A 24,256-nucleotide genomic window follows, 5' to 3' on the forward strand; every position below is an offset into this window, starting at 1 on the left:
CACAGGCGCATAGCTGTTATTTATGCTACAGCACACTGGTTTGTACATAACAGCACATGTGACCCATTACCACAACCGAAGGGTGATCTGCTCACCCATTCAAGCGCAACGGCCCAAGTCACCTTGAGCCATGACAGCCGTGTGGAAATCACACAATCTGCTATCTGTTATGGCGCTTTTCCACTGCATGATACGGCACGGTACGGTTCACTTTTGGGGGGTTTTCCATTGGGTACAGTACCTGGTACCTGGTACTTTTTTTAGTACCACCTCGGTTGGGGTTCCAGGTAAACTCTGCTGATCACGGATTGGCCGGAGAGAATCGTCACTACCTGCGTCACTGAACTTGCGACACAAACACAAAAGAACCGCTAGATTTAAATCAGCACAGCCAGCGAAGGATCGAATGCAACTGTTTTGAATAAGCGCACCTTTTTTTTTTTAACAACCAAAACGTTTTGTTGTCTGTTGCGGAAGAACATACGGTCCTCTGGTTGATATCAGAGGAGCGGATCCAGCGAGAGCTTGATGAGGCGATGCGGAATGAAAAAGTTTTTTTTAGGAGTCGTGGCAGTAGAGGCGGCGCAACTATAACGACATGTGAATAATCCCGCCCACTCTAAAGCGGTACTGAACTGCAGTGGAAACGCATACCGTGCCGAGCCGAACCGTGCCGTGCCGTACTGAGCCGTACCGAGCCGAGTCGTACCACGCAGTGGAAAAGTGTTATTAGAGTGCCTTATTTAGACATAGTGAGCACGCTTGGTCTCATATTGGCCATCAGCAAAAGACTGGTTTACGATGTTGTATTTATGATGCTGTCTATGTAGTCAGGAGCTTGTTTTTGGAATAGAGTTTCAGTGTACAGTGATTATGTAGTCCGAATGGGTTTCACTGAGGTCAGACCTCCTGCTTCACTTTAATTGTGAGCACTGCTAGGAATTCATAAGGACCAAACTGCAGACAGAAAACAGACCCAGCATAATCATTAGTTGCCCGAAACATCCTCACCTTTAAATGGTATAATTGGGCGTGCAGATCTGCAACCTCAAAGACACATGCAGTAAATAACAAAGCAGCGTGTGTAAAGGTGAACCGCACCCTAGGAGTGGCGGAGTCCCATCTGAAGTATTTCAGCGGCACGCTGTTTATCTAAGTCGGTGGTGAGGAAAGAGGTGTAATGCATGCCATGACCTTTGAAATAATACACTTTTTCTTGCTGGCCAGAATATTCAGGCTGACTTCCCTCCAACACTCACTTAATCAATGTTGGGCAGGTGTGGTCTCTCTCTCCCTCCTTTATCCGCATGGTTCTGTCTTTCTAGTTTTTCCGTCTCACCCTCCTTCCTATGTGTCCTCCAGTTTCTTGTGTCTCGGTATGATCTACAGCTCTGCCACAGGCGCATAGCTGTTATTTATGCTACAGCACACTGGTTTGTACATAACAGCACATGTGACCCATTACCACAACCGAAGGGTGATCTGCTCACCCATTCAAGCGCAACGGCCCAAGTCACCTTGAGCCATGACAGCCGTGTGGAAATCACACAATCTGCTATCTGTTATGGCGCTTTTCCACTGCATGATACGGCACGGTACGGTTCACTTTTGGGGGGGGTTTCCATTGGGTACAGTACCTGGTACTTTTTTTAGTACCACCTCGGTTGGGGTTCCACGGATTGGCCGGAGAGAATCGTCACTACCTTGCGACCACTGATTGTGTCGCCACTGAACTTGCGACACAAACACAACAGAACCGTGAGATTTAAATTAGCACAGCCAGTGAAGGATTGAACGCAACTGTTTTGAACAAGCGTACCTTTTTAACAACCAAAAAGTGGCTGTTTTGTTGTCTGTTGAGGAAGTACATACGGTCCTCTGGTTGATATCAGAGGAGCGGATCCAGCGAGAGCTTGATGAGGCGATGCGGAATGAAAAAGTTTTTTTGTTATTAGAGTGCCTTATTTAGACATAGTGAGCACGCTTGGTCTCATATTGGCCATCAGCAAAAACATGTTTGACAAAAAAAAAACATGTTTTTTTTCTTAACATATGTTATAAATACATGCATATATGTTATGTTTATATACAGTGGGTACGGAAAGTATTCAGACCCCCTTAAATTTTTCACTCTTTGTTATATTGCAGCCATTTGCTAAAATCATTTAAGTTAATTTTTTTTCCTCATTAATGTACGAAAGCCTATGACCATTTCAGCCTGAAGCTACACTGACCAGGTTGTCGGACATACGACGACTCAAAGTGTGAACTGCTCCAATTATGCAGCCTAGTAAGCATGGCTGTCAGAGCCACAGGGCTGCTTATTCACAATTACCAGAGCAACATCAGTCAGAGAATAGCCACTACAGAAAATATCCGCTCTACAGATTTAAAGCCTGTGTCACACATCTGAGGTCCACAAACCCTGAAGACGTGTTAGGACGCATCAGTGGCCCTCTAAGGAAAAGGACTTGTTCAGGCTTCTAGAGCAACCATCGTAATCACAACAGAAATGCTCTCATAATTGCCTTCTGTTTAAATGGGGTTCAATTATGTTAAGTTCACATTAATTGTTTAGCAATATGATTCAAGTAGCTAATTAGAAAGGCAGACGCAGTGACTCATATATTCCTAAGCTGTGTATGACCAGCTAAACTCAGGTGGGAGTGATTCCTGTGACTGCAACGAGTTCTAGCACATTAACACAAGTCTGCAAAGCAGGTCATTCAACATTAAGAAGTTTAACTCTCTTAAGTACATAATGGCTTGTTGTTCGAGAGATACGGTACTTTTTTTCCCTTACACCTTCAACCAAACCAAGCCGAAACAAAAAAAAAAAGCAAAACACATACACAAATAAAAACGACACAAAAAAACCCCAAAAGAAGCAAAACTCAAAAAACGTAAAACACAAAAACTCTACACTGCTTAAGGTTGCGTTGTGTTTAACTTCATTTTACACGGCTCTCTGAAATACTATTCTAATTGGTCAATCATGCGACAACTGCTTTCCCACATAACTGTGCTCACTTCTCTCATATCACTTTACATAGTTCTCTCAATTTAATGCTAAATGTCAATCTAATTGTGTTTATGTTGCCATAATGACTGGCTGAATGTATAATGTGAAATACACCTTGGTACTGAATCATTATCATACTCATATACCATCCCTTTTCCAAGAAAACCGAGACATGAAAGGCACCAAATGGCCAAAGAAACACTGTACCTATTGGATTTAAAGCAGTGTAAGCACCACAGTTCCGCCCTGGTTGAACAGTGATCAAAATGAATGTGTTATATTTCAGCCTGATATAATTTCTATGAGCTTAAGATGAGGTGATTGCATTTCTGGCAGAGATTCCCAAGACCCTCCAAATGTGCCGCAGAGGACATCCTTTAGTAAGTCATTAGAGAACATCATTATCATTCAACTTCTCCTTTGTGCTGGTCTTTCAGCATTGCTGTAGGACACAAATGATGCATTGCTTGCTGTGAACAATGAGCTATAAATAGAGTTCATTCTGTCCTGCAGGATCCTGTGGGCGTCCAGCTTATCCACTTCACTGTGGAAAGCTGCTAAAAGAGCCAGCCTTCAATATGGCACCTCTCTCTTCCTCTTCCTCTCTGAACAGGGCCAGAGGACTCAACATTCATCAGATGATTTCTTCATTCAACGCTTCTAATTTCAACTAAATGTCCTTTGTCTGCTCGTACACAGAGGTGAAGAATAAGATTAAAGGGGATTACACTGTGTGTAATACCAAACACATGGTGCTGGGGTGGGTCAGCCGTTACTACAAGGAATTTTGTGGGATATTTTAAGATATTCATTTTAATAGTGGCGGAATTTTTGACATTTCATCACATGCTCATGTTCCAGTCTCATGCTTCACTCTTATTTCTCAGCACATGAATGTATTGATGACTTACATGCAATCCAGGGGCAATGGAAATATGGGTCAGGGGGTTATTCTTAAAATGAGGGTTCACAACCTAATATGCTACTATTGATGCAAGACACTATCTATACACATGTTCATGAAAGAAACCATCTGTCAAGACAATCAATGTAGATGTAAAATCAATGTACAACAGCTTTGACTAACAATAAATCTTTATAAATATTTGTATAAAAGCCACACTGGTGCTGTTTTTTCCCCCTTTACAAATGTATTAATTTTACAATCTACTAGCCATTTCAATGATAAAATACTTAAATTATGTAAAAAAATATTAATAATAAAAAAATAACTAATAATTTCATCATTTGTTATGGCTTGAGGATTTTAAAATAGATACATTTGTCAATAAAAATAAACTGGTAGGATATTCTCCATCCTGTCCACTTAAAGGCAACAGCTCATGCAAAAAAGCAGGAATTTATGAAATACTGGTCAAATCAAGGGCCATCAGATGCCAACAGGGGCGTCTTACCTTCCAGCACAGTAAGTTTGGCACTGGTGTTGATTTCTCCCACGCTGTTAGTGGCTGTGCACTCGTAGATGGCCTCGTCTCTGTGAGTACGCAGCGGCTGTATACGGAGAACTGAGCCCGAGCCATCATCAAATTCAATCACCTGAGAAAGAAAGACACACTGTCAAATATTTTTCTCTCTTCTCGTCTTAAATTTACGACAAACCTTCAGACAGATCGTATATCTTCAAAGAGCCGTGGGTCTTTAATCACTTCCCTCTGAACTTTCAGCCAAGTACTGTCTTGAGTTATTCTCCTAGAACTGCCACGTCTATCCATGGTGGATACTGTGACAACTGTTGATGGCATGGGCTTTATTTTCTCATGTAATTAAAAAAAATGAAATGCTATTTTACAATTTACACAAGTTTCAGCCTTGCCGTGGTGCTGAAGACTTCAAATCAACACTGTGTGTATGGGGCTAGAACAGAATACTCAAGAGATTATACATTTAGGCCCGGTTTCACAGACAGGTCTTAGACTAAACCAGGATTAGGCCATTGTTCAATTAGGAAATGCATGTAATTTTTATTAACATCCTTAGAAAAAACATTAATGGTGAGCATCTTGAGACAAAACAAAGGCACTGATATAGTTTAAGATCAGTCAGTGCAAGTTTCTTTCAGTTAAAACAGCTCAGACTTACACTTTAGTCTGGGACTAGGTTTACGTCTTGTCTGTGAAACCGGGGGATTAGTGTATTTAGGCTACTTAGAGATCTGTACTGCCTCATTTAGGTAAAGAGCAAGGCTAGGCAACATGGTTGAAAAACATTTTTCTCAATATATTTTGACAATATTTGACAAAGCAGCTTCAAAAAGTATTTGGACAGTGAAGCCACACTTAATGTACAGTTTTGAAAGATTAAAAACAAACAAATAAACATTTAATTAAGCTATTTATTTTTTGCTCTGAAATGGGTCAAAACGGTTTTTTTTTTTGGAAAGTGTCCTCATACTTTTTGTTTGCTTGTAACCAAGCAAATAAGTAACATAATAAAATGAAATGCAAAACACATGCAAAAAAAAAAATACAAATAATTTTACTTTATAAATAAATATCTTTTTTTTGTTCCCTGTTGAAAAATAATGGTGCTCCATACTGACCCCAAACCATCCTAAGATTTGCACCCTTTGTACATTCGCTTCAGATCTCAGCTCAAACCATAACACAGAGAGAACAGGAAAGAGGGCAAAGGGAACGGAGGGACAACACAGAGGGTTGTAAGGTGGCTGACGTCAACACAAAAGAATATGTGAGCGTAAGAAGAAAAGCAAGAGTGTTGCGAAAACGACTGATGATGGGAAGAAGAAAGGCATCATGATGAGGTGGCATGGGAGAGACACTGACATGCTAAGGAGAGGCAGGGAAAGACAGTTAGTCACCTCAAAGCGCTGGGAGCTAACTTTCTTTCCTTTCTTCATCCATGTGATCCGAGGCTTGGGCTCACCCGCTGATTGGCACACAAAGGATGCTACTCCTCCCGAAATCCCCGTCTGGTCCTCTGGAGATTTGATGAAATTTGGCAAGCCTTGAAAAGTGATGTAGAAAGAAAAAACGGAGAGAGAAAGAGAGTAGCCATTAGTTCCTGAACTGTGGTCATGCAAAACCATGTTAAACTAGTTATGAACGGGGATTCTTTACACTGGAACTAAGCTAACTTTTGCCCTCAAGTCACCTAACATATGTCAAAATGGCCCATTCTGTGTATAACAGACATTGTAACATTAATACAAATTACTGGAGCTACCAACTGACAAACATTGTCAAATATTTTTCAATGTCAATGAACGTCTCAAGAACCCTGCATTATGTTGTGATGCGCTCCGTCTAGTTCTGTCAATTAACACATTAATTTAGTGAAATTAATTATAAAACAAAGAACATGAAAAAAGAGTGACTTTAATTTTTTAATAATTAAATCACACTTGGACCCTATAAATGATGCATTAATTTAATTGTTTATTTAATTGTTAAAATGTCATATTTTTCTATATAATCACATACAATTTAAGTGTTAAATTGACAGACTTAGAAAATTCAAAATAAACATTGAATACACCAGTTGTCCTTTAAAAAATACATTAATCACATTATTGTGACAACCTAGACTGACAACACTAGGGGCCAGATTTACTAACAGCTTGCGCCAGCGCAAACCATCGTTTGTCATTAAAATAGTACTGTCAGGATTTACTAAAGATGCGCAGTGAAGAGCTAGCACCGAAAAGGCGTGGACACAGTTATTTTTTAAATGAATATGCATTTGTAGGAGTTTCCCTTTCAGAAGCAAAATTTATGTGAGGAGAGTATTAAAAAGAATCAAGAAACGCGATTTACTAACGTTTGCCCTCGTCAAATTACTGGTATTTGCGCCATTATTTAAAGCCCAAAGAAGCATGTCTTAAAGCAGGTGGTAATTTGCACTGATCTTGGTAGATTGCGCTGGGCATTGAGGAAATGATCTGGCTGCGTCTGTGTTCTTTAATGTGCACATTGTTAGTAAATCACCCGCAGAATTTCCCCCTCCCATCTGCGCTTTTATGGAATTGCGCTCTAACGCTAATTTGCCCTGTTTAATAAATGTGGCCCTAGAACATATATGTATTTTTTTTATAAAGAAATTAAACTAAATGCTACAGTCCTGGAAAACAGAAAATAAACACTGTTACTAAGACTCAACCAACAAAAGTGACCCCAAAATTTACAAACACTCACACGTGGACATGTAGAATCAAAACAATTAATTCTGTATTCAAAAGGAGGAACGTTGTCAATAGTATGGCTAAGGGCTTGTGGCTAAACGACATTCAGGGTTGTTTTTAAACAGGCCGGTCGGAACACGCTGCAGTTCATGGTTTTTTGGGAGAGAAGCTCGCACACCCTGCATCTTTGTCATGCATTTACAAAACAAACAACAATGGGACGTGTTTCATCACTGCTCAAGCTAGGTTGGGCGGTGTGAAGATAAAGACCCACACATATCGGCTGACTCATTTCAAACACGTAATGGCTTGCTTCGAAGGACATCGATGCCAGATCAAGCAGAGAAAGACCTTTTGGCAGAATTGCAGCTACTGCGCAACATTCTACGGAAATAGTGGGTGATGCAGGTGAAAGGTGAATCTCACGGTATATAAACATCATGGCATACAGATATTATCAAAAAATACAAGCAACTCTTTGTAGTTGCTCTCTCAAGGGTGGGAAATAATCTTCAAGGACAAGCAGGACAGTGTCCGTGCACTGGTCTGCAAGGACAGATTTCAGCATTCTTTGTGTAGAAAAACAGAAAACTGTTTTTTTGATGGACCGGTTTCCTAAAATATAAAAGAAAGTACGTAATTGTATTAGGGTGCTTTCACACCTGTAGATTGATTGCTTTGTTCCGAAACAGGGATTACAATTATTGCAATGTTGCTTTTTATTCTTGGTGCAAATGATCCTTTCAAGCGGCAACGTTTCTTAACGGACCAAATTTGTTAATACAAGTCATGCGCGAGTAAACTGTTTTTTTATTTTCCGGGATTCCACTGAGCTGTCACGGCTGTCATCCGTCAAGATGAAACGACAACAGTTTTGTGGGCTTATTGTTTTTTTGGGGGTTTTTTTGTAGCTGTCGTTATATTAATTTATCATTTTGAGCAGGAGTCCAGGATTGATTGGGAAACATTTTTAAAATGCACCTACTACGAAGAAGAGCAATAAGACGAGCTAAGGGGGGGAAACGCGCCAGGTTCCGAAACAACGGGCCAGGTGTGAAAGCACCCTTAATATAATTAATTAAATAGTATAATAAATACAGGCCAAAGCAAACATTATTAATTTTGTTTAAGTTCACAAAGTAACTTTCTTCTACCCAGCTATTAATGCAATTACGCATAAACTAGAGAAACACATTTAATTCAAATGTATCCGTAAAAGTTTCTGTAAAAAGGCTTTTAACAATAAATATATTTTAAAAAGCAGGGAACAAACAGGGAATATTGCCTTTTTGTGTTTATTTAGTGAAAAAGATGAAGGCAACAGTGATGAGAAACTTTGTAAAAAGACACAAATACAAGCTATTCTCAAATGTATAGCCACTGCAATTGACAAATAAATAAATACGCACAGAGGCTATTTTTTTTTTTAAACCAATTGAAGTTTGCTTTTAGATTTATTTTAGACAAGAAAAAAACAAATGTGTTAAAACAAATGCATCACCCAGTAAATAAGTACATTTGCAAACATTAAATATTATACTAAACATATTACTTGTATTTACAATTTCCTAATACCATTCACTAATGCCATCAGATCAGAAACCCATCCTTATTGAATCTAACAGAATCTCATCTGTAAAATCTTCACCTCCATTAAAATACACAAACTGGACCCTGAAAACCACCTTTAACTTGATCTCAGTTTATCAGTTCCGTGATTTTTGATAATTTTGTTCATGAGGAGGAGGATACAAAATACATTATCACAGTGAAACATCTCCAGTGAACCACAGGCCATGCTGGAATAGATCGCAGTGTCCTAGCGGGTGGTCCACGGTGGGAATCTGATCCTCTCTTAGTCAAGGGAGAGATAAATTACAGCAGTGTGGAGACTACATGCGGTAGTACATATGATTCTCTTGGAGGGAACAAGCCGAGGGAATACGGTGCCACCGCAACGGTGTCCTTCCTCCTTTATACTCTGGGATCAGAGGGGTAGTGCTGAAGAAAACAAAATCAATACCTAGTTAACATAACATAGCGCCTACGGGTAAGGTTCCACCTTTATTTGACCCTCTAACTCTAGCACTTTCTATTCTATTTCAATTCTACTTTATATCTATCTTCTTTTTTTTATATAAAAAAAAAGAAAAAAAAAAGAACAAACACTAGCTTGATATTTTTTCTATTCTATCTACTTGTTTTTCTTTGTGTGTGTGTGTGTGTATAATATATCAATATAATACCCTGCTACGTGTACTGTGTTAGGCTAACCGAGACTTGTCATTTGCACTTATATATTGTTGCTCTTTTGTTAGTTTTGACTGCTTTTATTGTCCTCATTTGTAAGTCGCTTTGGATAAAAGCGTCTGCTAAATGACTAAATGTAAATGTAAGGTGGAGAAGTACTGACTAGCAGACAGGGGGTATTTGTTAAATCATCAGAACGGTGTGCCGGGTGGCTTGGGCTGCCCTTGCTCTAGGACATAACCCCCACTGGAGCTTTATCTGAGAAGATGACGCCCACAACTGTGAGACTTTTTGTGTGTATGCACCTGCTTGTGGCTCTATTGTAAAATCTAAGTCAATGTGTACCACACCAGCACCCCTATGACCCACAGGAGTATTGGCTGGCCTGACATTTAAATGACATTTACGGGCTGGTTCCTCTAGAGACCGGTTTGATTGGCACCACAGAGCAATGCATTCCCTCATAAAAGCCTTTCTGGCCACTTTTATTTCTGTTATACACACACAAAGGAGTGGAAAGGGAGTTTTGAGAGCTTTCGGCCTCCTCTCATGGATAGCTTCTGGTAGTTTCATGGGTAAAACCCAACAAGATTCTCCAGTTACCTTGCTGGGAGTTTCCCAAGACATGGATACTTGGATGTGCATGTGATTTAAAGCTTGAGATTAGCGTCAGTTTATTGGCTGGCCTGACATTTAAATGACATTTATGTGCCGGTTCCTCTTTGATTGGCACCGCAGAGCAATGCATACCCTCATAAAAGCCTTTCTGGCCACTTTTATCTTCTTTATAACCACACAAGAGAGTGGAAAGGTAGTTTTGAGAGCTTACGGCCTCCTCGTAGCAGTCTTCGTGGATAGCTGCTGGTAGTTTAATGGGTAAAACCCCAACAAGATTCTCCAGTTACCTTGCTGGGAGTTTCCCAAAACATGGATACTTGGGTGTGCGTGAGATTTAAAGCTTGAGATTAGCGTCACTTTGACATTCAAGAGTGCTCTAACATCTGTAATGACAATCTATTAGATGTACTCAGCATGTGGGGGGTTTTCCTCTCATTGTTTACGAGCAAGGATCAGCGGGCATTAACCCATCTGGGCACATGTTTCAAATTAAAGTACATAGAAACTTCTGAGAGTTTAGGGAGATGAGATGCATGAATGAACTACAGAGGTCCTGGGGAAAGACAGATAATAAGAGAGTGTAGACAGGCAGATAATTGATTTGATCAATACTTTTTACTGATTTTCAAACAATTTCAACTTTGGCTTTATTAATCAATGGTCTTTAAGAATAGCACCCAACAACACATTCACCACTAACTTTCGTATATGATTTGTTTGGATAATGAACATTTAGACTGAAACAAGGAAGAAAATATATTTGTAGCAATTTAGAGAACTACAAACAACATTTCTACTTATATTACCAATATATATACTTCTATTAATATTAATTACTAATACATTTAATTCTGCTACTACTACAACAACTAATCATTAAGCATTATTACTGTTGTTATTCTTGTAATAAAATATTTTTATTCCAACATAATAATAATAACAACAACAACAATAATAATAATAGTTGTTGATGTTATTATTATTATTATTATTACTCCTCCACCTGCGGCAAAACTCATAATAAATTATTTTAAATAATGACCTTGCAATTGTGCCAGTCATAAATAAATAAACCTTGTAATAACAATTATTCAAACAAAATAAGTATTAATTATTTTAGTAATTGATATATTATTATTATTACTCCTCCTCCAATAGTCAGAATAAATGTTTTTAAATAATGATAATATTTAAATAAATATATAACCCTGGCCTAGTCTAGTCAGAAACAACATGGAACATGGTTGGAACATTTGGAACCATGCAGGCCTTGCTAAAAAGCAAAAAGGCCAGATTAGTTACACTTATTGTGGTGTTTATTATACATTCTGATTGAGATGGCAATCCAGAAGACCTTTCCAGTGGCCAGTGACTTTATCTTCTAGGTGCTCTTGAAACATTTGTAGAGCTCTCAAAGTCTCAAAGCCAACAGATTGGCGTAGTGCAGTTGTGCCCTCAACATGTTTGTGAATTGACAGAAGAGAGGTTCAGGGCTCAGGGTTACTTGACGCTCAAAGAGACTCTGTTGAGAGCACAGGTCATAGGAGGAGATGAGAGGGACCGGGCCCTGACCTCCCAGGTGGCTGCGCTGTCGTCCCAGTCCTTTTGTATTAACCAACTCAATAAATCCACAGGCGCCAGAACAGGTGGCCTTGGACACCTGTTGACATTTATTTCCTACAGACTAGAGTCATGCTTTAGACAGTGGCATGTGGCCAGCGTAAGAGGAGACAGACATGTGGGACGAATGAAAGAACTTTACTTTTACTTGCAAAAACGTTTTATTTGCATCTTGAAGTTACGGCCATTTACAAAATGGGTAATTTAAGGGCTTCCCTAGAGGAAACTCGTGTTGCAAAATGCATCAGAATTTTAAGGGAATGTTTTAAGCATTTATACGGCTTTTAAGATAAAGGCTTTAGAGTGGAGATGACAAATGGATGCCCAGCAATTAGCAGCATTCCCGCTCCGCAGAAACACCCGATCCGAATTGAGTGCAAGGATCAATACGCAAAGCAGGGAGCCAACCATTAATTCTCATTAATAATAGATTAGCAAGTTATCATTTTCACTCCTGCACTGAGCGGAAATGTGTCCGATGCTATCAGCTGTGGTTGTTTTACTGAAACTTGTCCATTAACTGGGTTTTAGACCTTTTACAGGATTTTGCTTTCAATTAACTCTACATCAAGCCAGTCATTTTGCTCAATATCTCCAGTTTCCTTCATTAACATGCACAATTCCCTCACTAAATCCCATGCACTGGCATCTGCGGCAAACTCTCACAGTGACGGGTTTGCTTATAGGCAAAGCGACGAATGGCTTTGGAGATTGTCTGAAATGAAACTTATCAACACTTTGCATTTGCAGGACTTGAGAGAGCGAGAAATGCAGAATTCAATGGACCAAAGAACAGAGATAAACAAATGATCGGATAAGTGGGAAACTTAAAAAAATAAATAAAGGAAAAACAATTCCCAGTGGGAATTTGTTCTCTAAGTGATCACGTTGTTAGGCTGATGTTGAGTGCGCCACTGTCTAACGTTATTCAATTATTTAGGAGAATGTGCGGGACACAAATTCTGAGCACAATTATGCAGTTCCCTCTGTGAAGAGCATTAAAGTAATGGCTTTCCTCCTAAGACACTGCTGGAGAATTATCTTAAAGGGATAGTTCAGCCAAAAATGAAAATTCTGTTATCGTTTACTCACCCTCATGTCACTCCAAACCTACTTCTGTGGAAAACTAAATATCTTTGATACTCAAGCAAATGAGAACTGAGGCTATCAAGCTTCACAATGACAAAAAAGTACCCTACAAAGTAGTCACACAGTTCATGTCGCTATACAACAGTTTTATGTGAGAGACAGACAAAATTACGTCATTATTCACAGATAATCTTGTCGTACATTCACGAGAATTCATGAAACAGGTAACTACGTTGTAAATTAATCTTTCTTTTTGAAAACAGATCTTTAAGTGTACTCAGATGATCCTGTTGTGGATTCATCCACGAATCACACTGATACAATTCTCGTGTCAATAACATGCTCAAATAAGATAACAGCTCACTGGAGGGGATGAATTTCAATGAACAACGGCTTCAATTTTCAACCCAGGTTCATTGGAAAAACGTGCATGTGGCATCATTTCTACAAAAAAATGGTATCACGCTATTTCTTGCGTGTTTCGCGTCAATTTTAAAGATAAAATGTCTAGTAGGCCTAAATGGTGCTAAAAGTGCTTTCAGATGAACAGAAATCGGGCAACATTTTAATATATTGGCCGTTGCATATATTACGGATGTTCTGAGCTGTGTTGAAAGGTTAATGCTTTATTGCATTTTTGCAAGTAACGTTACCTATAATAAACCTAACCGACAAAATAAAACATGAGAAAAACATTTATGCAATTGTGCCATTTTAGCAAGTTTCTACAAGTTTTTGAGCTCTTTTATCATGACTTATGTCTCACAGGACTTGACCTGAGCATACCGCATCACAAGTGCCACGCTATACCAGGTGAGATAGTTTACTATGTCAGAAAAGCCATACATATGGAGCTGGTTATGTGTTGCAAACATCAAAATGCATTTTCAGTGTATCCCACAGACTTACACTCTATTTGTGGCGGCATATATATGCAAATTAATTCTCTGCCAGCAGGTGGCGCTTAGAGCGGAAGAAATCGAGGTTTCCCCTGTAATGGCTGTACACAAAGCAGCGCTCCGCTCACAAACGCTGCTTAGAGCGGAAGAAATCGAGGTTTCCCCTGTAATGGCTGTACACAAAGCAGCGCTCCGCTCACAAACACTGCTTTATCAGACATTACATGCAAGATGAAATGAAAATGACATCCAACATTTTCTGAAGACAGTCTGTTTACTTCAGAAATACAGTGATATAAAAACACCTGCACCGGGTTTCGACTTTGACACCTGCAGTGCTCATTTTTATTCAACGAAGTCAAAGCCTTTTGGTAAATATATTTGTGGTGGTCAGTTTTGATATTGTGGCGGGCCGCCACAAATAAATCAATGTATGGGAAACACTACAATATAGTAAAAGATTTTTTTTAAGTCTTAACATAGTATTAGCAATGTACCATGCGAAAATAAATCTTTATCAATTTATAATATTGCCCTGTAATCTTGGTGTGAAAAAAAAGTTGTTGGCTGTTTTACTGTCACTAGTGGTCATTTCAGTGCAGTGAACTGTATAGGTACATTTTCTAACATATAAAAATGTAAGTAAAGAGACATTTTTCCAATGAGCATATGTCGTATATTTAGGTATGTTAAGTCGTCGTATTACTTTAGGAGACTCTGTAAATTGCACACAAGTCATACAGACTACTTTCATGGTGCTTTTGTGTCTTTTTTGATGGTTGAATTCATTCTAATTGCACAGAAAAAAGTGGCCAGCACATCATTCATAATATCCACTTTTGTGTTCCACAGAAGAAAGAAAAAAAAGTGTCAGAACTGACAGAAATGAAGATTAAATAAAGTTCTTACACTGCCAGGGTGAAGGGTACACATGTAGCCACTAAGGGGAAAAATCATTTACTAAAAGAATTAGCTCAATGTTCCCTCATGCGTCTTTGACAAGTTGATGAAAAAAAGAGCTTCCTGTTTAATAGAGGTAATCTGTATCATATGACTAGGCGGTTTAGTGGAGGTTTAGCATTACTTCAGCCTTTAAACCGGTGCCCATCCTGAAGTCTTCAAAGCCGTGACTCATTATCTGTCTTTCCCACTGTCGACATGATATTGGATCAAAGACGGAGACGAGCAATCATGAGGGAATATTGTTACTACCTCATTACTCTGCCCTCATGATAGAACAATAGAGTTATTCTGCCTCGCCGAGAAAACCTTCCTGTTTAGACAGAGCCATCAATACTAAAACACACACCGGCGCTAAAGCAGTGCATTCCAACTGGCTTCTCATAGGGCCATTGTTATGAGGAGCACAGAACATCGAAAGCATGCGCACAATAGGCCGGTGCCGTCCAGGCCTCACTGTTGGCAAAAGGACAAGAGAAATGCTTGCATGAGAACACAGATAAGTGAGCCTAACGCTTGGTTTGCAGGTGGCACCAGGCTGAGAACTGTACTAGACAGAAGGTACAGAAAGTTCTGGGTGACTCTGAACGCTTAGGGCAGCCAGGCACTATGAAAGATTAAGGAGCCATGAAATATCACCAGATTGGAATTATTTTGAAAGGTTAACCCAAAGTGATCGCCCGAGACAGTTCTAGAGAGCCTCAGGAGCCTGCACACCACAGGTACACGGTTATCGAAGGCCGCAATTATGACATACATGGTCATAAATCAGTCTGCTTTATTTGCTATGACCTGCACGTAATCCGAGTTAACCCGGCGTTTTCCTCATAGGACTCATCTGGATGACGAGTTGGAGGAAAAATATTCTAGCTTCAGCTACACTGGAAGTGAGTAATGGGAATTCTGCCTGAGGTTTACTTTGATTTTTCAAACAAGCTTTGAAACTCATGCCTTTTTTGAGTTTTTACTAAAATAATTGTGTCATGGTTACTGCATGTACAAAAATAAATACAAATAAATAATAAAAATGAATGAATTACAAAATAAATGTTTTATGACAAAAATAAATGCCATGTTTCACAAATTGTCCATTTTATTTTAATAAAATACAAATTATATATGCTTTTTCTATAATATAATATGATATAATACAATACAATACAGTTTTTTTTCATAAATTGCAATATCACAACTAATCATTTAACAGTGCCATTTTATTACTAGTGTTTTAAGAATTAAATTAGATTACAACAAAGTTAATGTAAATGTAAAAATAGGCATACATAATGCAATCTTGCATAACCAATATCGACCAATACTGCTAAATTAAAAAGACACTAATACTGACCAATAACCAAAATATCAAGCATCCCTTGTTCAGTCAAATTCAAGAATATTTCATATTTAAGTACCACATGTTTAAGCAACACGATCTTGCTGCTGTATATTAAATGAGTGTGCACATGTACTGATTTTGAAAGTCTTTTTCATCTTCATGCATAAACAGCTCCGGGAGAGCTCAGAGGAGGGAGGCAGGGCGCTGTTAAAGCTGTTAGTTAAAGGGCAGCCGTCACCTTGGCACAGCCTGTGCCACTGACTGGCGGGTGGGCAGAGAAAAGCTTAAGTGCCCCCCGAGGAATGGACGTGAAACAGGGATGTAGGTTTGCAGAGGAGATCAGTGGCTAGATGCTGGATCAATGGGGACCCGTTATGGGTTACGTATTCCATCACAGTCAAAGCCCCTCTGACCCACACTAACCAAATTAATGCAGCTTCCCAAGATAAAGGCCCCCTTTAAGCCCACCCATTCACTGCTCACACATCTTTACCTATGTCCTTTTCTGGAGCATTTAAACTTTCACACCATGTGTCAGGAGAAAATGTAATTACAGTCCCTTTGGAATCTAAACACAAATGGGCCTGGACTTGACTGGAACGGTCATTAAAATGAATTCACCATAGCAGATCCACAAATACAAAAGACTCCATGAGACTGTCTTTTATTTAATAATGTTATACCATTTAGCTACTCTACAAATATCTTATGAACATATCTAATTAGTTTCCTTGAAGAAATAGTCATTATTAAAGGGATAGTTCACCCAAAAGTTCTAATTCTACACTGCAAAAAATGCTTTTCTATCTTAGATCTTTTGTCTTGTTTCCAGCCAAAATAAAATCAAACCCTTAAATCAAGAAGGATTTTCTAGACAAGTAAAAATTATTGTCTTGTTTTCAGAAAAAACAAGTCAAAATTAAGTGAGTTTTTGCTTGAAACAAGCAAAATAATCTGCCAATGGGGTAAGAAAAATAATCTTGTTTCAAACAGAAAACAAAAACTCACTTGAATTCGACTAGTTTTTTCTGAAAACAAGACAAAATCCTTCTTAATTTTTAGATATTTTGGCTGGAAACAAGACAAAAGATCTAAGCTAGAAAAGCATTTTTTGCAGTGCATCATGCCCTCATGTCATTCCAAACCCATAAGTCCTTTGTTCATCTTCGGAACACAAAATTAAGATACTTTTGAATAAATTCGAGAGCTTTTTGACCCTGCATAGACAGGAACGTAACTACCATGTTTAAGGTCCAGAAAGGTAGTAAGGACATCGATAAAATAGGCCATGTGACATCAGTGGTTCAGGAACCGGCATTCTGACGTTGAATTTGGATGAGCTTGTCATGGTACTCTCGCGAACATGTGTCAAAGACTGCCACACAAGAGAGGAAATTGTTGAATTACGTCATTATTTTTATTTTCTTTGCACACAAAGTATTCTTGTAGCTTCATAAATTACGGTTGAACCACTGCTGTCTATGCAGGGTCAGAAAGCTCTCGGATTTCATCAAAATTATCTTAATTTGTGTGCCGAATATGAACGAAGGTCTTACGGGTTTGGAATGGCATGAAGGTAATTAATGACAAAATTTTCATTTTTAGGTGAACTATCCCTTTAACTCATCCTTATGTTGTTCCAAACCTGTATTTTTTTTCCTTTCATGGAACACAAATAAGTAAATTAGGCCAATATATTCACTCTAATTGATACATTTGAGCCAAATAATCAGGATGGGACAAAAAATAATAATTTTAGCCAAACTGTCAGGACTGGACACCAAATTATTTCTAAGTTGGCCTTCCAATTATTAAACAATACACACACACGTTTGTTTCTGTGAATTTTGGGAACTTTCCATAGACCTCTATTACTTTTATACTGATCAAACGATATTTTCTATCTCCTAACCCTAAACCTACCCCTTACAGAAAACCTGCTTGCACTGTTACACTTTCCGATAAACATAATTGACTATTTAAAATTTTAAAAATAAAAAAAATAAACAATGTCAAAAATGTCAGGTTTTACTATCCTTGTGGGGACATCTGGTCCCCACAATGTAGCATAAACAAGTACACACACACACACACACAAAATACATTTTCCACATTATGTAAAAAGAGCAACTTTTGATCAAACAATGACAAAAGTAATTTTTGGGTGAACTATCCCTTTAAAATTTAAAAATATTAATGTGTGCTTATAGCTTATAGTCAATCTCAAATATAGCCAGAAACAGCATCTAACCTGTAAACAGTCTGGCTAAGGTTACCCAAACAGGTATCATAATATAAATACTCTTCAAGTTTTGGGAAGCAGCCTCCTACAACGATGAGGAAAAAAAATGCTTCACTCAAGGGAGATACAAAATATTCTACTCCAGGCACCATGAACTGAACATGTGGTGCATATTTCTGCAAGAATGTTAGAACAGAGCTGTTTAGAAGAGCAACTCACGAAATGCAGAAGAGGATCAACACGAAATGCGGTTCATATTGCCAGCCTGCCCAATCCTGGAGGCCTGTGCAAGCCAAGTGTGTGGGTCACATTGTACAAGAACAAAGAACATTAGTCATTGACAATTATGGGGTCAGCACAAAGGGGACAGAAAAAAAGGTTATGATGGGAGTCAGAGGAGGATGAGGAGAAGAAGCCAGCTTTAATACAGATGAGAAGCAGGGGATGTGAATTCCCCACAACAAAATGTCATAAGCTTTCAGACGCAAGTCTGTACTAATTTGATTAGCTGCTCATGTCTGTGATTACATAAAAACACTTTATGGATATTAACAAGCCAAAGTGCCCCCACAACCCTCATCTCAGATGCTGTACTTGGCTCTTGGAGAAGATTCTTGGCAATGCAGCAACTTCACAGTGCAGCAACTGCTTGAAAATGTGCACTGTGCATCTTTTCTCACTGCATGGTATAGATTTGTTGTGACACTGTGCACACAGAGTACAGGAAAAATCACGACAAGTGGAAGGACATACAGTAAGCTCAAAGTCTGAGATCACTAGTGAAAATAAGAAATGCACTGATATTACAAGCCTGGTCAACAGATATTAAAATCTGTACTATTTTGTGAATTTAGGCATCACAAAATGAATATCATAATGAAAATTAAAATGTTGATATCTGCTTAAACATTACATTTAACAGAGCTATTAAATTAAAGTAATAATAAATTCATTTGAAATATTAACTTCAAGTGAGTCTAAGATGACTACAAAGGTCATTTAAACAAATAAATAAATAAATACAGTTTTCTAATAGATTTTTATTAGAAAGACATTTTATACTGTTCTATCCCCAATTTCGATAACATGTCTAATAAATGTAAATGTAAAAACAAGTGAAATCAACATGCAAAATAAAATATCTAAATGTAAATAAAAAATAAAACAATAAATATATCCAAATATCCCAAATAACGAAAGGAATATTACCAATAACTGTTATGATAATGATATTTTGTGCATCACTAATGCCGTAATGGTAATAATAATAATAAAAATAAAACAAAATAAAATAAAGATTAAAAGTAAAAATTTATTTATTTTGTGGTTACACGCTACATGACATTGAAATGCACCAGTGATCATGTGATGCATGCTGGTCCTGCAGGCTTTTTAATCTTGTCTTGACGATGAGGTCATTCTCACAGCAGCGATATTATAAGGTGTACGTGGCGTGGGAGGATGACATCCTCACACATGTATGATGGTTCAAATAGCTTTTATGGCTGCCCTTCAGTCAAGGACACTGGATGATCTTGTCATCGGATGACAGCACTGTATCCTGGCCACAGCTGAGAGTTTGTGGACCTGCCTCCGGCCCTGCGATCGACCGCCATAATTAAGCTATTAATCTCACATCATTAACCTCCGCTGACCAGTTCTTTAATTCATTGCTGTGATATTGCCATTCTGCCTTATGCAAACCTTCTGCTCTCTCCGTTTCTCCTTTTCGTCGGCTCTACTCTGGTGTCTATCATTGAAGGATCATAGCTGGGGACTAACAAAATTACCTCGCAAGTGCCACTCGATTGAGGATACGGTTACTTTTAATTAAAAAGAATCAATTTCTATTCCTGTCAATTTCACTCAGTGACCATATGGACACTTGAAAACACACAATCCAATTTGCCGCCGACCACCCATTCGGCCCTGCCCAGCCCGCCGGGAAAACAATAGCTCGCTTAATTGACTTATAGAGGTGGTTTTCTACATAGCGCTCCAAGATAAAATGTAAAGGGTCCTCATTTGCAAGTGTTTCACAATACCTAAGTGCTCCTTTAACAGTAGGCCATATGTGTGGGTTGTTAAGACAGAAATTTATTTTGTACCAGATATAAAGAATTAGCTCGACTGGGAGAAAAATTAAAGCTTTCTCTTTGACTTTCAGATGGGATTTTAAGGCACCTTCAGTTTTTGCTCAAAGAACTGAATTATCCCAAACCTTCTTGCCATTAGAGAGCAGGGAGCGATAGCACGGAAAAAGGATCGATATATGGACAGATGGCTGCAAGCTGCCTCTCGCAACACATAGAGACAAATAGCATCAGAAAAATTCCACTGCAAATGGAAAAAAAATTTAAAAGTAAATTGACAAGTTCAGCTAAATCAGATAAATGCAACAAGACCTTGAAGAAACCTTGTACTAGCACATTTTTAGCAGCATCCTTTAGAAATACAGTATCAAGGCATGTAGGTCCAGTAAGACATTACACAACACTAAAAGTATAGGCCTGTAGTTTCAAGTTGTGATAAACTACTAATTAAACTACATTTTTCAGTAGCGTGACCGTAGGCTGTTTTAAAGGGCACCTATTATGCCCCTTTTTACTAGATGTAATATAAGTCTCAGGACTGGAACAGCAGAAACAGGCTGTTTTCGTGCATGTCTCTTTAAATGCAAATGAGCTGTTGCTCTCCGCCCCCTTTTCCAGAATAGGACTGTGCCTTTACAGCTCGTACCTCAGGCCCTGTCCACACGAACGGCCGCAGCTTTTTCTATGCGGTTTGGCCGTTCGTCCACACGCAAATGCATGCACCAGGTCACTGAAACTGAACCTTTTTGAAAACTCCTGCCAGGGTAAAGATTTTCAAAAACTCAAAAACCGGAGATTTTGGCTTGTGACGTCGGAGCATGCTCTGTTATCTCCACCTACTGGCAACTTATTCAGGCTTTTGATTGGCCAACATGGCTTTATGGTTGAGATTATATCGCCACCTGTTGGCTTGGCATGCACTTGACAGTGCTTCATAACATGCTTTTGCGTTTTCATGTGGACAGAGATTTTTTTAAAAACGGAAGGAAAAACTCTGTTTATAACGGTTTATAAAAAATATCCGTGTACATGTGGACATGGTCTCAGATACAGAACACACATCTGAAGCACGCACACAGAAAGCGGCTGTCACACAGCATGTGAGTAATAAACTAAGTTATCTTTCATGTCTTATTGCACTTAAACTGTCAAATAAACAAGTTTATGTTAAAAACATGTATAAGTTACAAATGTCCTTGAAGGTTGGAACAGCTGGGAAAGAAATTGCATGTTTATATTAGATCTGTGTATTAAGTGAGAGCAGTGTAATATACAATACCTATACTTCTATCTATGATGATAATATGATCCAAACTAAATAAAAACAAACAAAATAAATCCCTTTAAGATTACTTTTCTTACTTGAACGCTGCTTTAGATAAACATGGCAGATTGTGTGTGGCACACTCAGGGCAGGGTCTCTGTTAATACGGCAGTGTCCGTCAACAGTCGTGGGTGGGGCTTGTAAAATGTGATGTCACATTTTACAGATCCTGCAAATGGTTTATGATTTATGGGGATTTAAAAAAAGGAGCAGACAGATTTTTATCATTATAGGGTGGTTGTGTACACCAAGGTTATTATAGTTTTGAATTTTAAAATTTGTTTTACTTTAATATCGTTTTCAAATTTGCTATAAAATTCAGTTTAGTTTTTATTAGTTTAATTCATATTTTTTGTTAGATTTAGTGTAGTTTTTATTTTGTGAACACATTTTTATTTAGTGTTTATATAGTTTAGTTTCAGTTTTAGTTTCAGTTTTAAAGTTTAGCAGAATTAACAGATCACTTCCAGAGCACAGGCCAAAGAAAGACGTAGGCATAATGAGGCAAACATATAGCGACACAAAATTAACGCATGCTGAGATTGATTAGATGGTAAAAGTATACAAATATATGCCAAAGAAAGCAGGCAAGCCTTTTTTACTAAATTAATCTACACAAGTCGCGCTTAATGTCATTTCCAATGATGTGTGTTGAGATATTTAGTATGAAAATAAATGTAGCCTGATTTGGTTATATGTCTTTTCTTATTTAACCATAATCATGATATTGTAACTGTGGTGTCTTGCTCACTTTTCCGTGAACAGCCGTGCATCAATCAAAACTGGGACTAATGAAATTCAATAATAACGGCAATCGCATTTAACAGTAAAGGCTTATATTTAAATGTTCTTTTCATTTATGAAGAATTATAAGCGTGTGTATGATGTGATTTAGCCAATGCACATTTGTTCAAAAGCCTGGCAGAGTGATAACAAGATGCTAGAAAAGTTTTGTGTTGTTTACAGAAAGGATGCGCGTTCTCATCTTTTTTTCTGTCAATTATCATGTTGCGCTGCAAGTCTGTTTTTCTTCAAAGCACGAAGAACTTAGAATGACTAATGTTGGTTTGATTGCTTGTGTTACATGATAAAATAAATATTCTTGCTTACCTGATGTAATAGATTTAATGTGTTTTTTTAAAAACGGAAGGAAAAACTCTGTTTATAACGGTTTATAAAAAATATCCGTGTACATGTGGACATGGTCTCAGATACAGAACACACATCTGAAGCACGCACACAGAAAGCGGCTGTCACACAGCATGTGAGTAATAAACTAAGTTATCTTTCATGTCTTATTGCACTTAAACTGTCAAATAAACAAGTTTATGTTAAAAACATGTATAAGTTACAAATGTCCTTGAAGGTTGGAACAGCTGGGAAAGAAATTGCATGTTTATATTAGATCTGTGTATTAAGTGAGAGCAGTGTAATATACAATACCTATACTTCTATCTATGATGATAATATGATCCAAACTAAATAAAAACAAACAAAATAAATCCCTTTAAGATTACTTTTCTTACTTGAACGCTGCTTTAGATAAACATGGCAGATTGTGTGTGGCACACTCAGGGCAGGGTCTCTGTTAATACGGCAGTGTCCGTCAACAGTCGTGGGTGGGGCTTGTAAAATGTGATGTCACATTTTACAGATCCTGCAAATGGTTTATGATTTATGGGGATTTAAAAAAAGGAGCAGACAGATTTTTATCATTATAGGGTGGTTGTGTACACCAAGGTTATTATAGTTTTGAATTTTAAAATTTGTTTTACTTTAATATCGTTTTCAAATTTGCTATAAAATTCAGTTTAGTTTTTATTAGTTTCATTCATATTTTTGTTAGATTTAGTGTAGTTTTTATTTTGTGAACACATTTTTATTTAGTGTTTATATAGTTTAGTTTCAGTTTTAGTTTCAGTTTTAAAGTTTAGCAGAATTAACAGATCACTTCCAGAGCACAGGCCAAAGAAAGACGTAGGCATGAGGCAAACATATAGCGACACAAAATTAACGCATGCTGAGATTGATTAGATGGTAAAAGTATACAAATATATGCCAAAGAAAGCAGGCAAGCCTTTTTTACTAAATTAATCTACACAAGTCGCGCTTAATGTCATTTCCAATGATGTGTGTTGAGATATTTAGTATGAAAATAAATGTAGCCTGATTTGGTTATATGTCTTTTCTTATTTAACCATAATCATGATATTGTAACTGTGGTGTCTTGCTCACTTTTCCGTGAACAGCCGTGCATCAATCAAAACTGGGACTAATGAAATTCAATAATAACGGCAATCGCATTTAACAGTAAAGGCTTATATTTAAATGTTCTTTTCATTTATGAAGAATTATAAGCGTGTGTATGATGTGATTTAGCCAATGCACATTTGTTCAAAAGCCTGGCAGAGTGATCACAAGATGCTCGGCAAAAGTTTTGTGTTGTTTACAGAATCGATGCGTGTTCTCATCCTTTTTTCTGTTAATTATCATGTTGCGCTGCATAATGTTGGTTTGATTGCTTGTGTTATTGTGTTACATAAATATTCTTGCTTACCTGATGTAATAGATTTAATGTGCGGTTTGGGTCACGTCTTTATGTCAAACTGTCAAACTGTCATCGTCTGGTACAGAATTAAATTAG

At 37.9% G+C, this 24,256-nt stretch overlaps 1 protein-coding gene across 4 annotated transcripts in view; it reads right to left on the reverse strand.

Moving 5' to 3' along the window:
- LOC107564386 (receptor-type tyrosine-protein phosphatase F) overlaps nucleotides 1-24,256 on the reverse strand; it is a 135,070-nt gene that overhangs the window by 89,729 nt on the left and 21,085 nt on the right. For all 4 annotated transcript variants that reach the window (XM_016249461.1, XM_016249463.1, XM_016249462.1 and 1 more), the window contains exons 3-4: nucleotides 5,862-6,007; nucleotides 4,438-4,579 (exon numbers count right to left, since the gene is read on the reverse strand). In XM_016249461.1, coding sequence (XP_016104947.1) covers nucleotides 4,438-4,579; nucleotides 5,862-6,007 — 288 coding nt within the window. The remainder of the gene's footprint in view (nucleotides 1-4,437; nucleotides 4,580-5,861; nucleotides 6,008-24,256) is intronic.

Source organism: Sinocyclocheilus grahami, unplaced genomic scaffold (assembly GCF_001515645.1).
Source record: "Sinocyclocheilus grahami isolate Dianchi unplaced genomic scaffold, SAMN03320097.WGS_v1.1 scaffold929.1, whole genome shotgun sequence".
Lineage (NCBI taxonomy): Eukaryota > Metazoa > Chordata > Actinopteri > Cypriniformes > Cyprinidae > Sinocyclocheilus > Sinocyclocheilus grahami.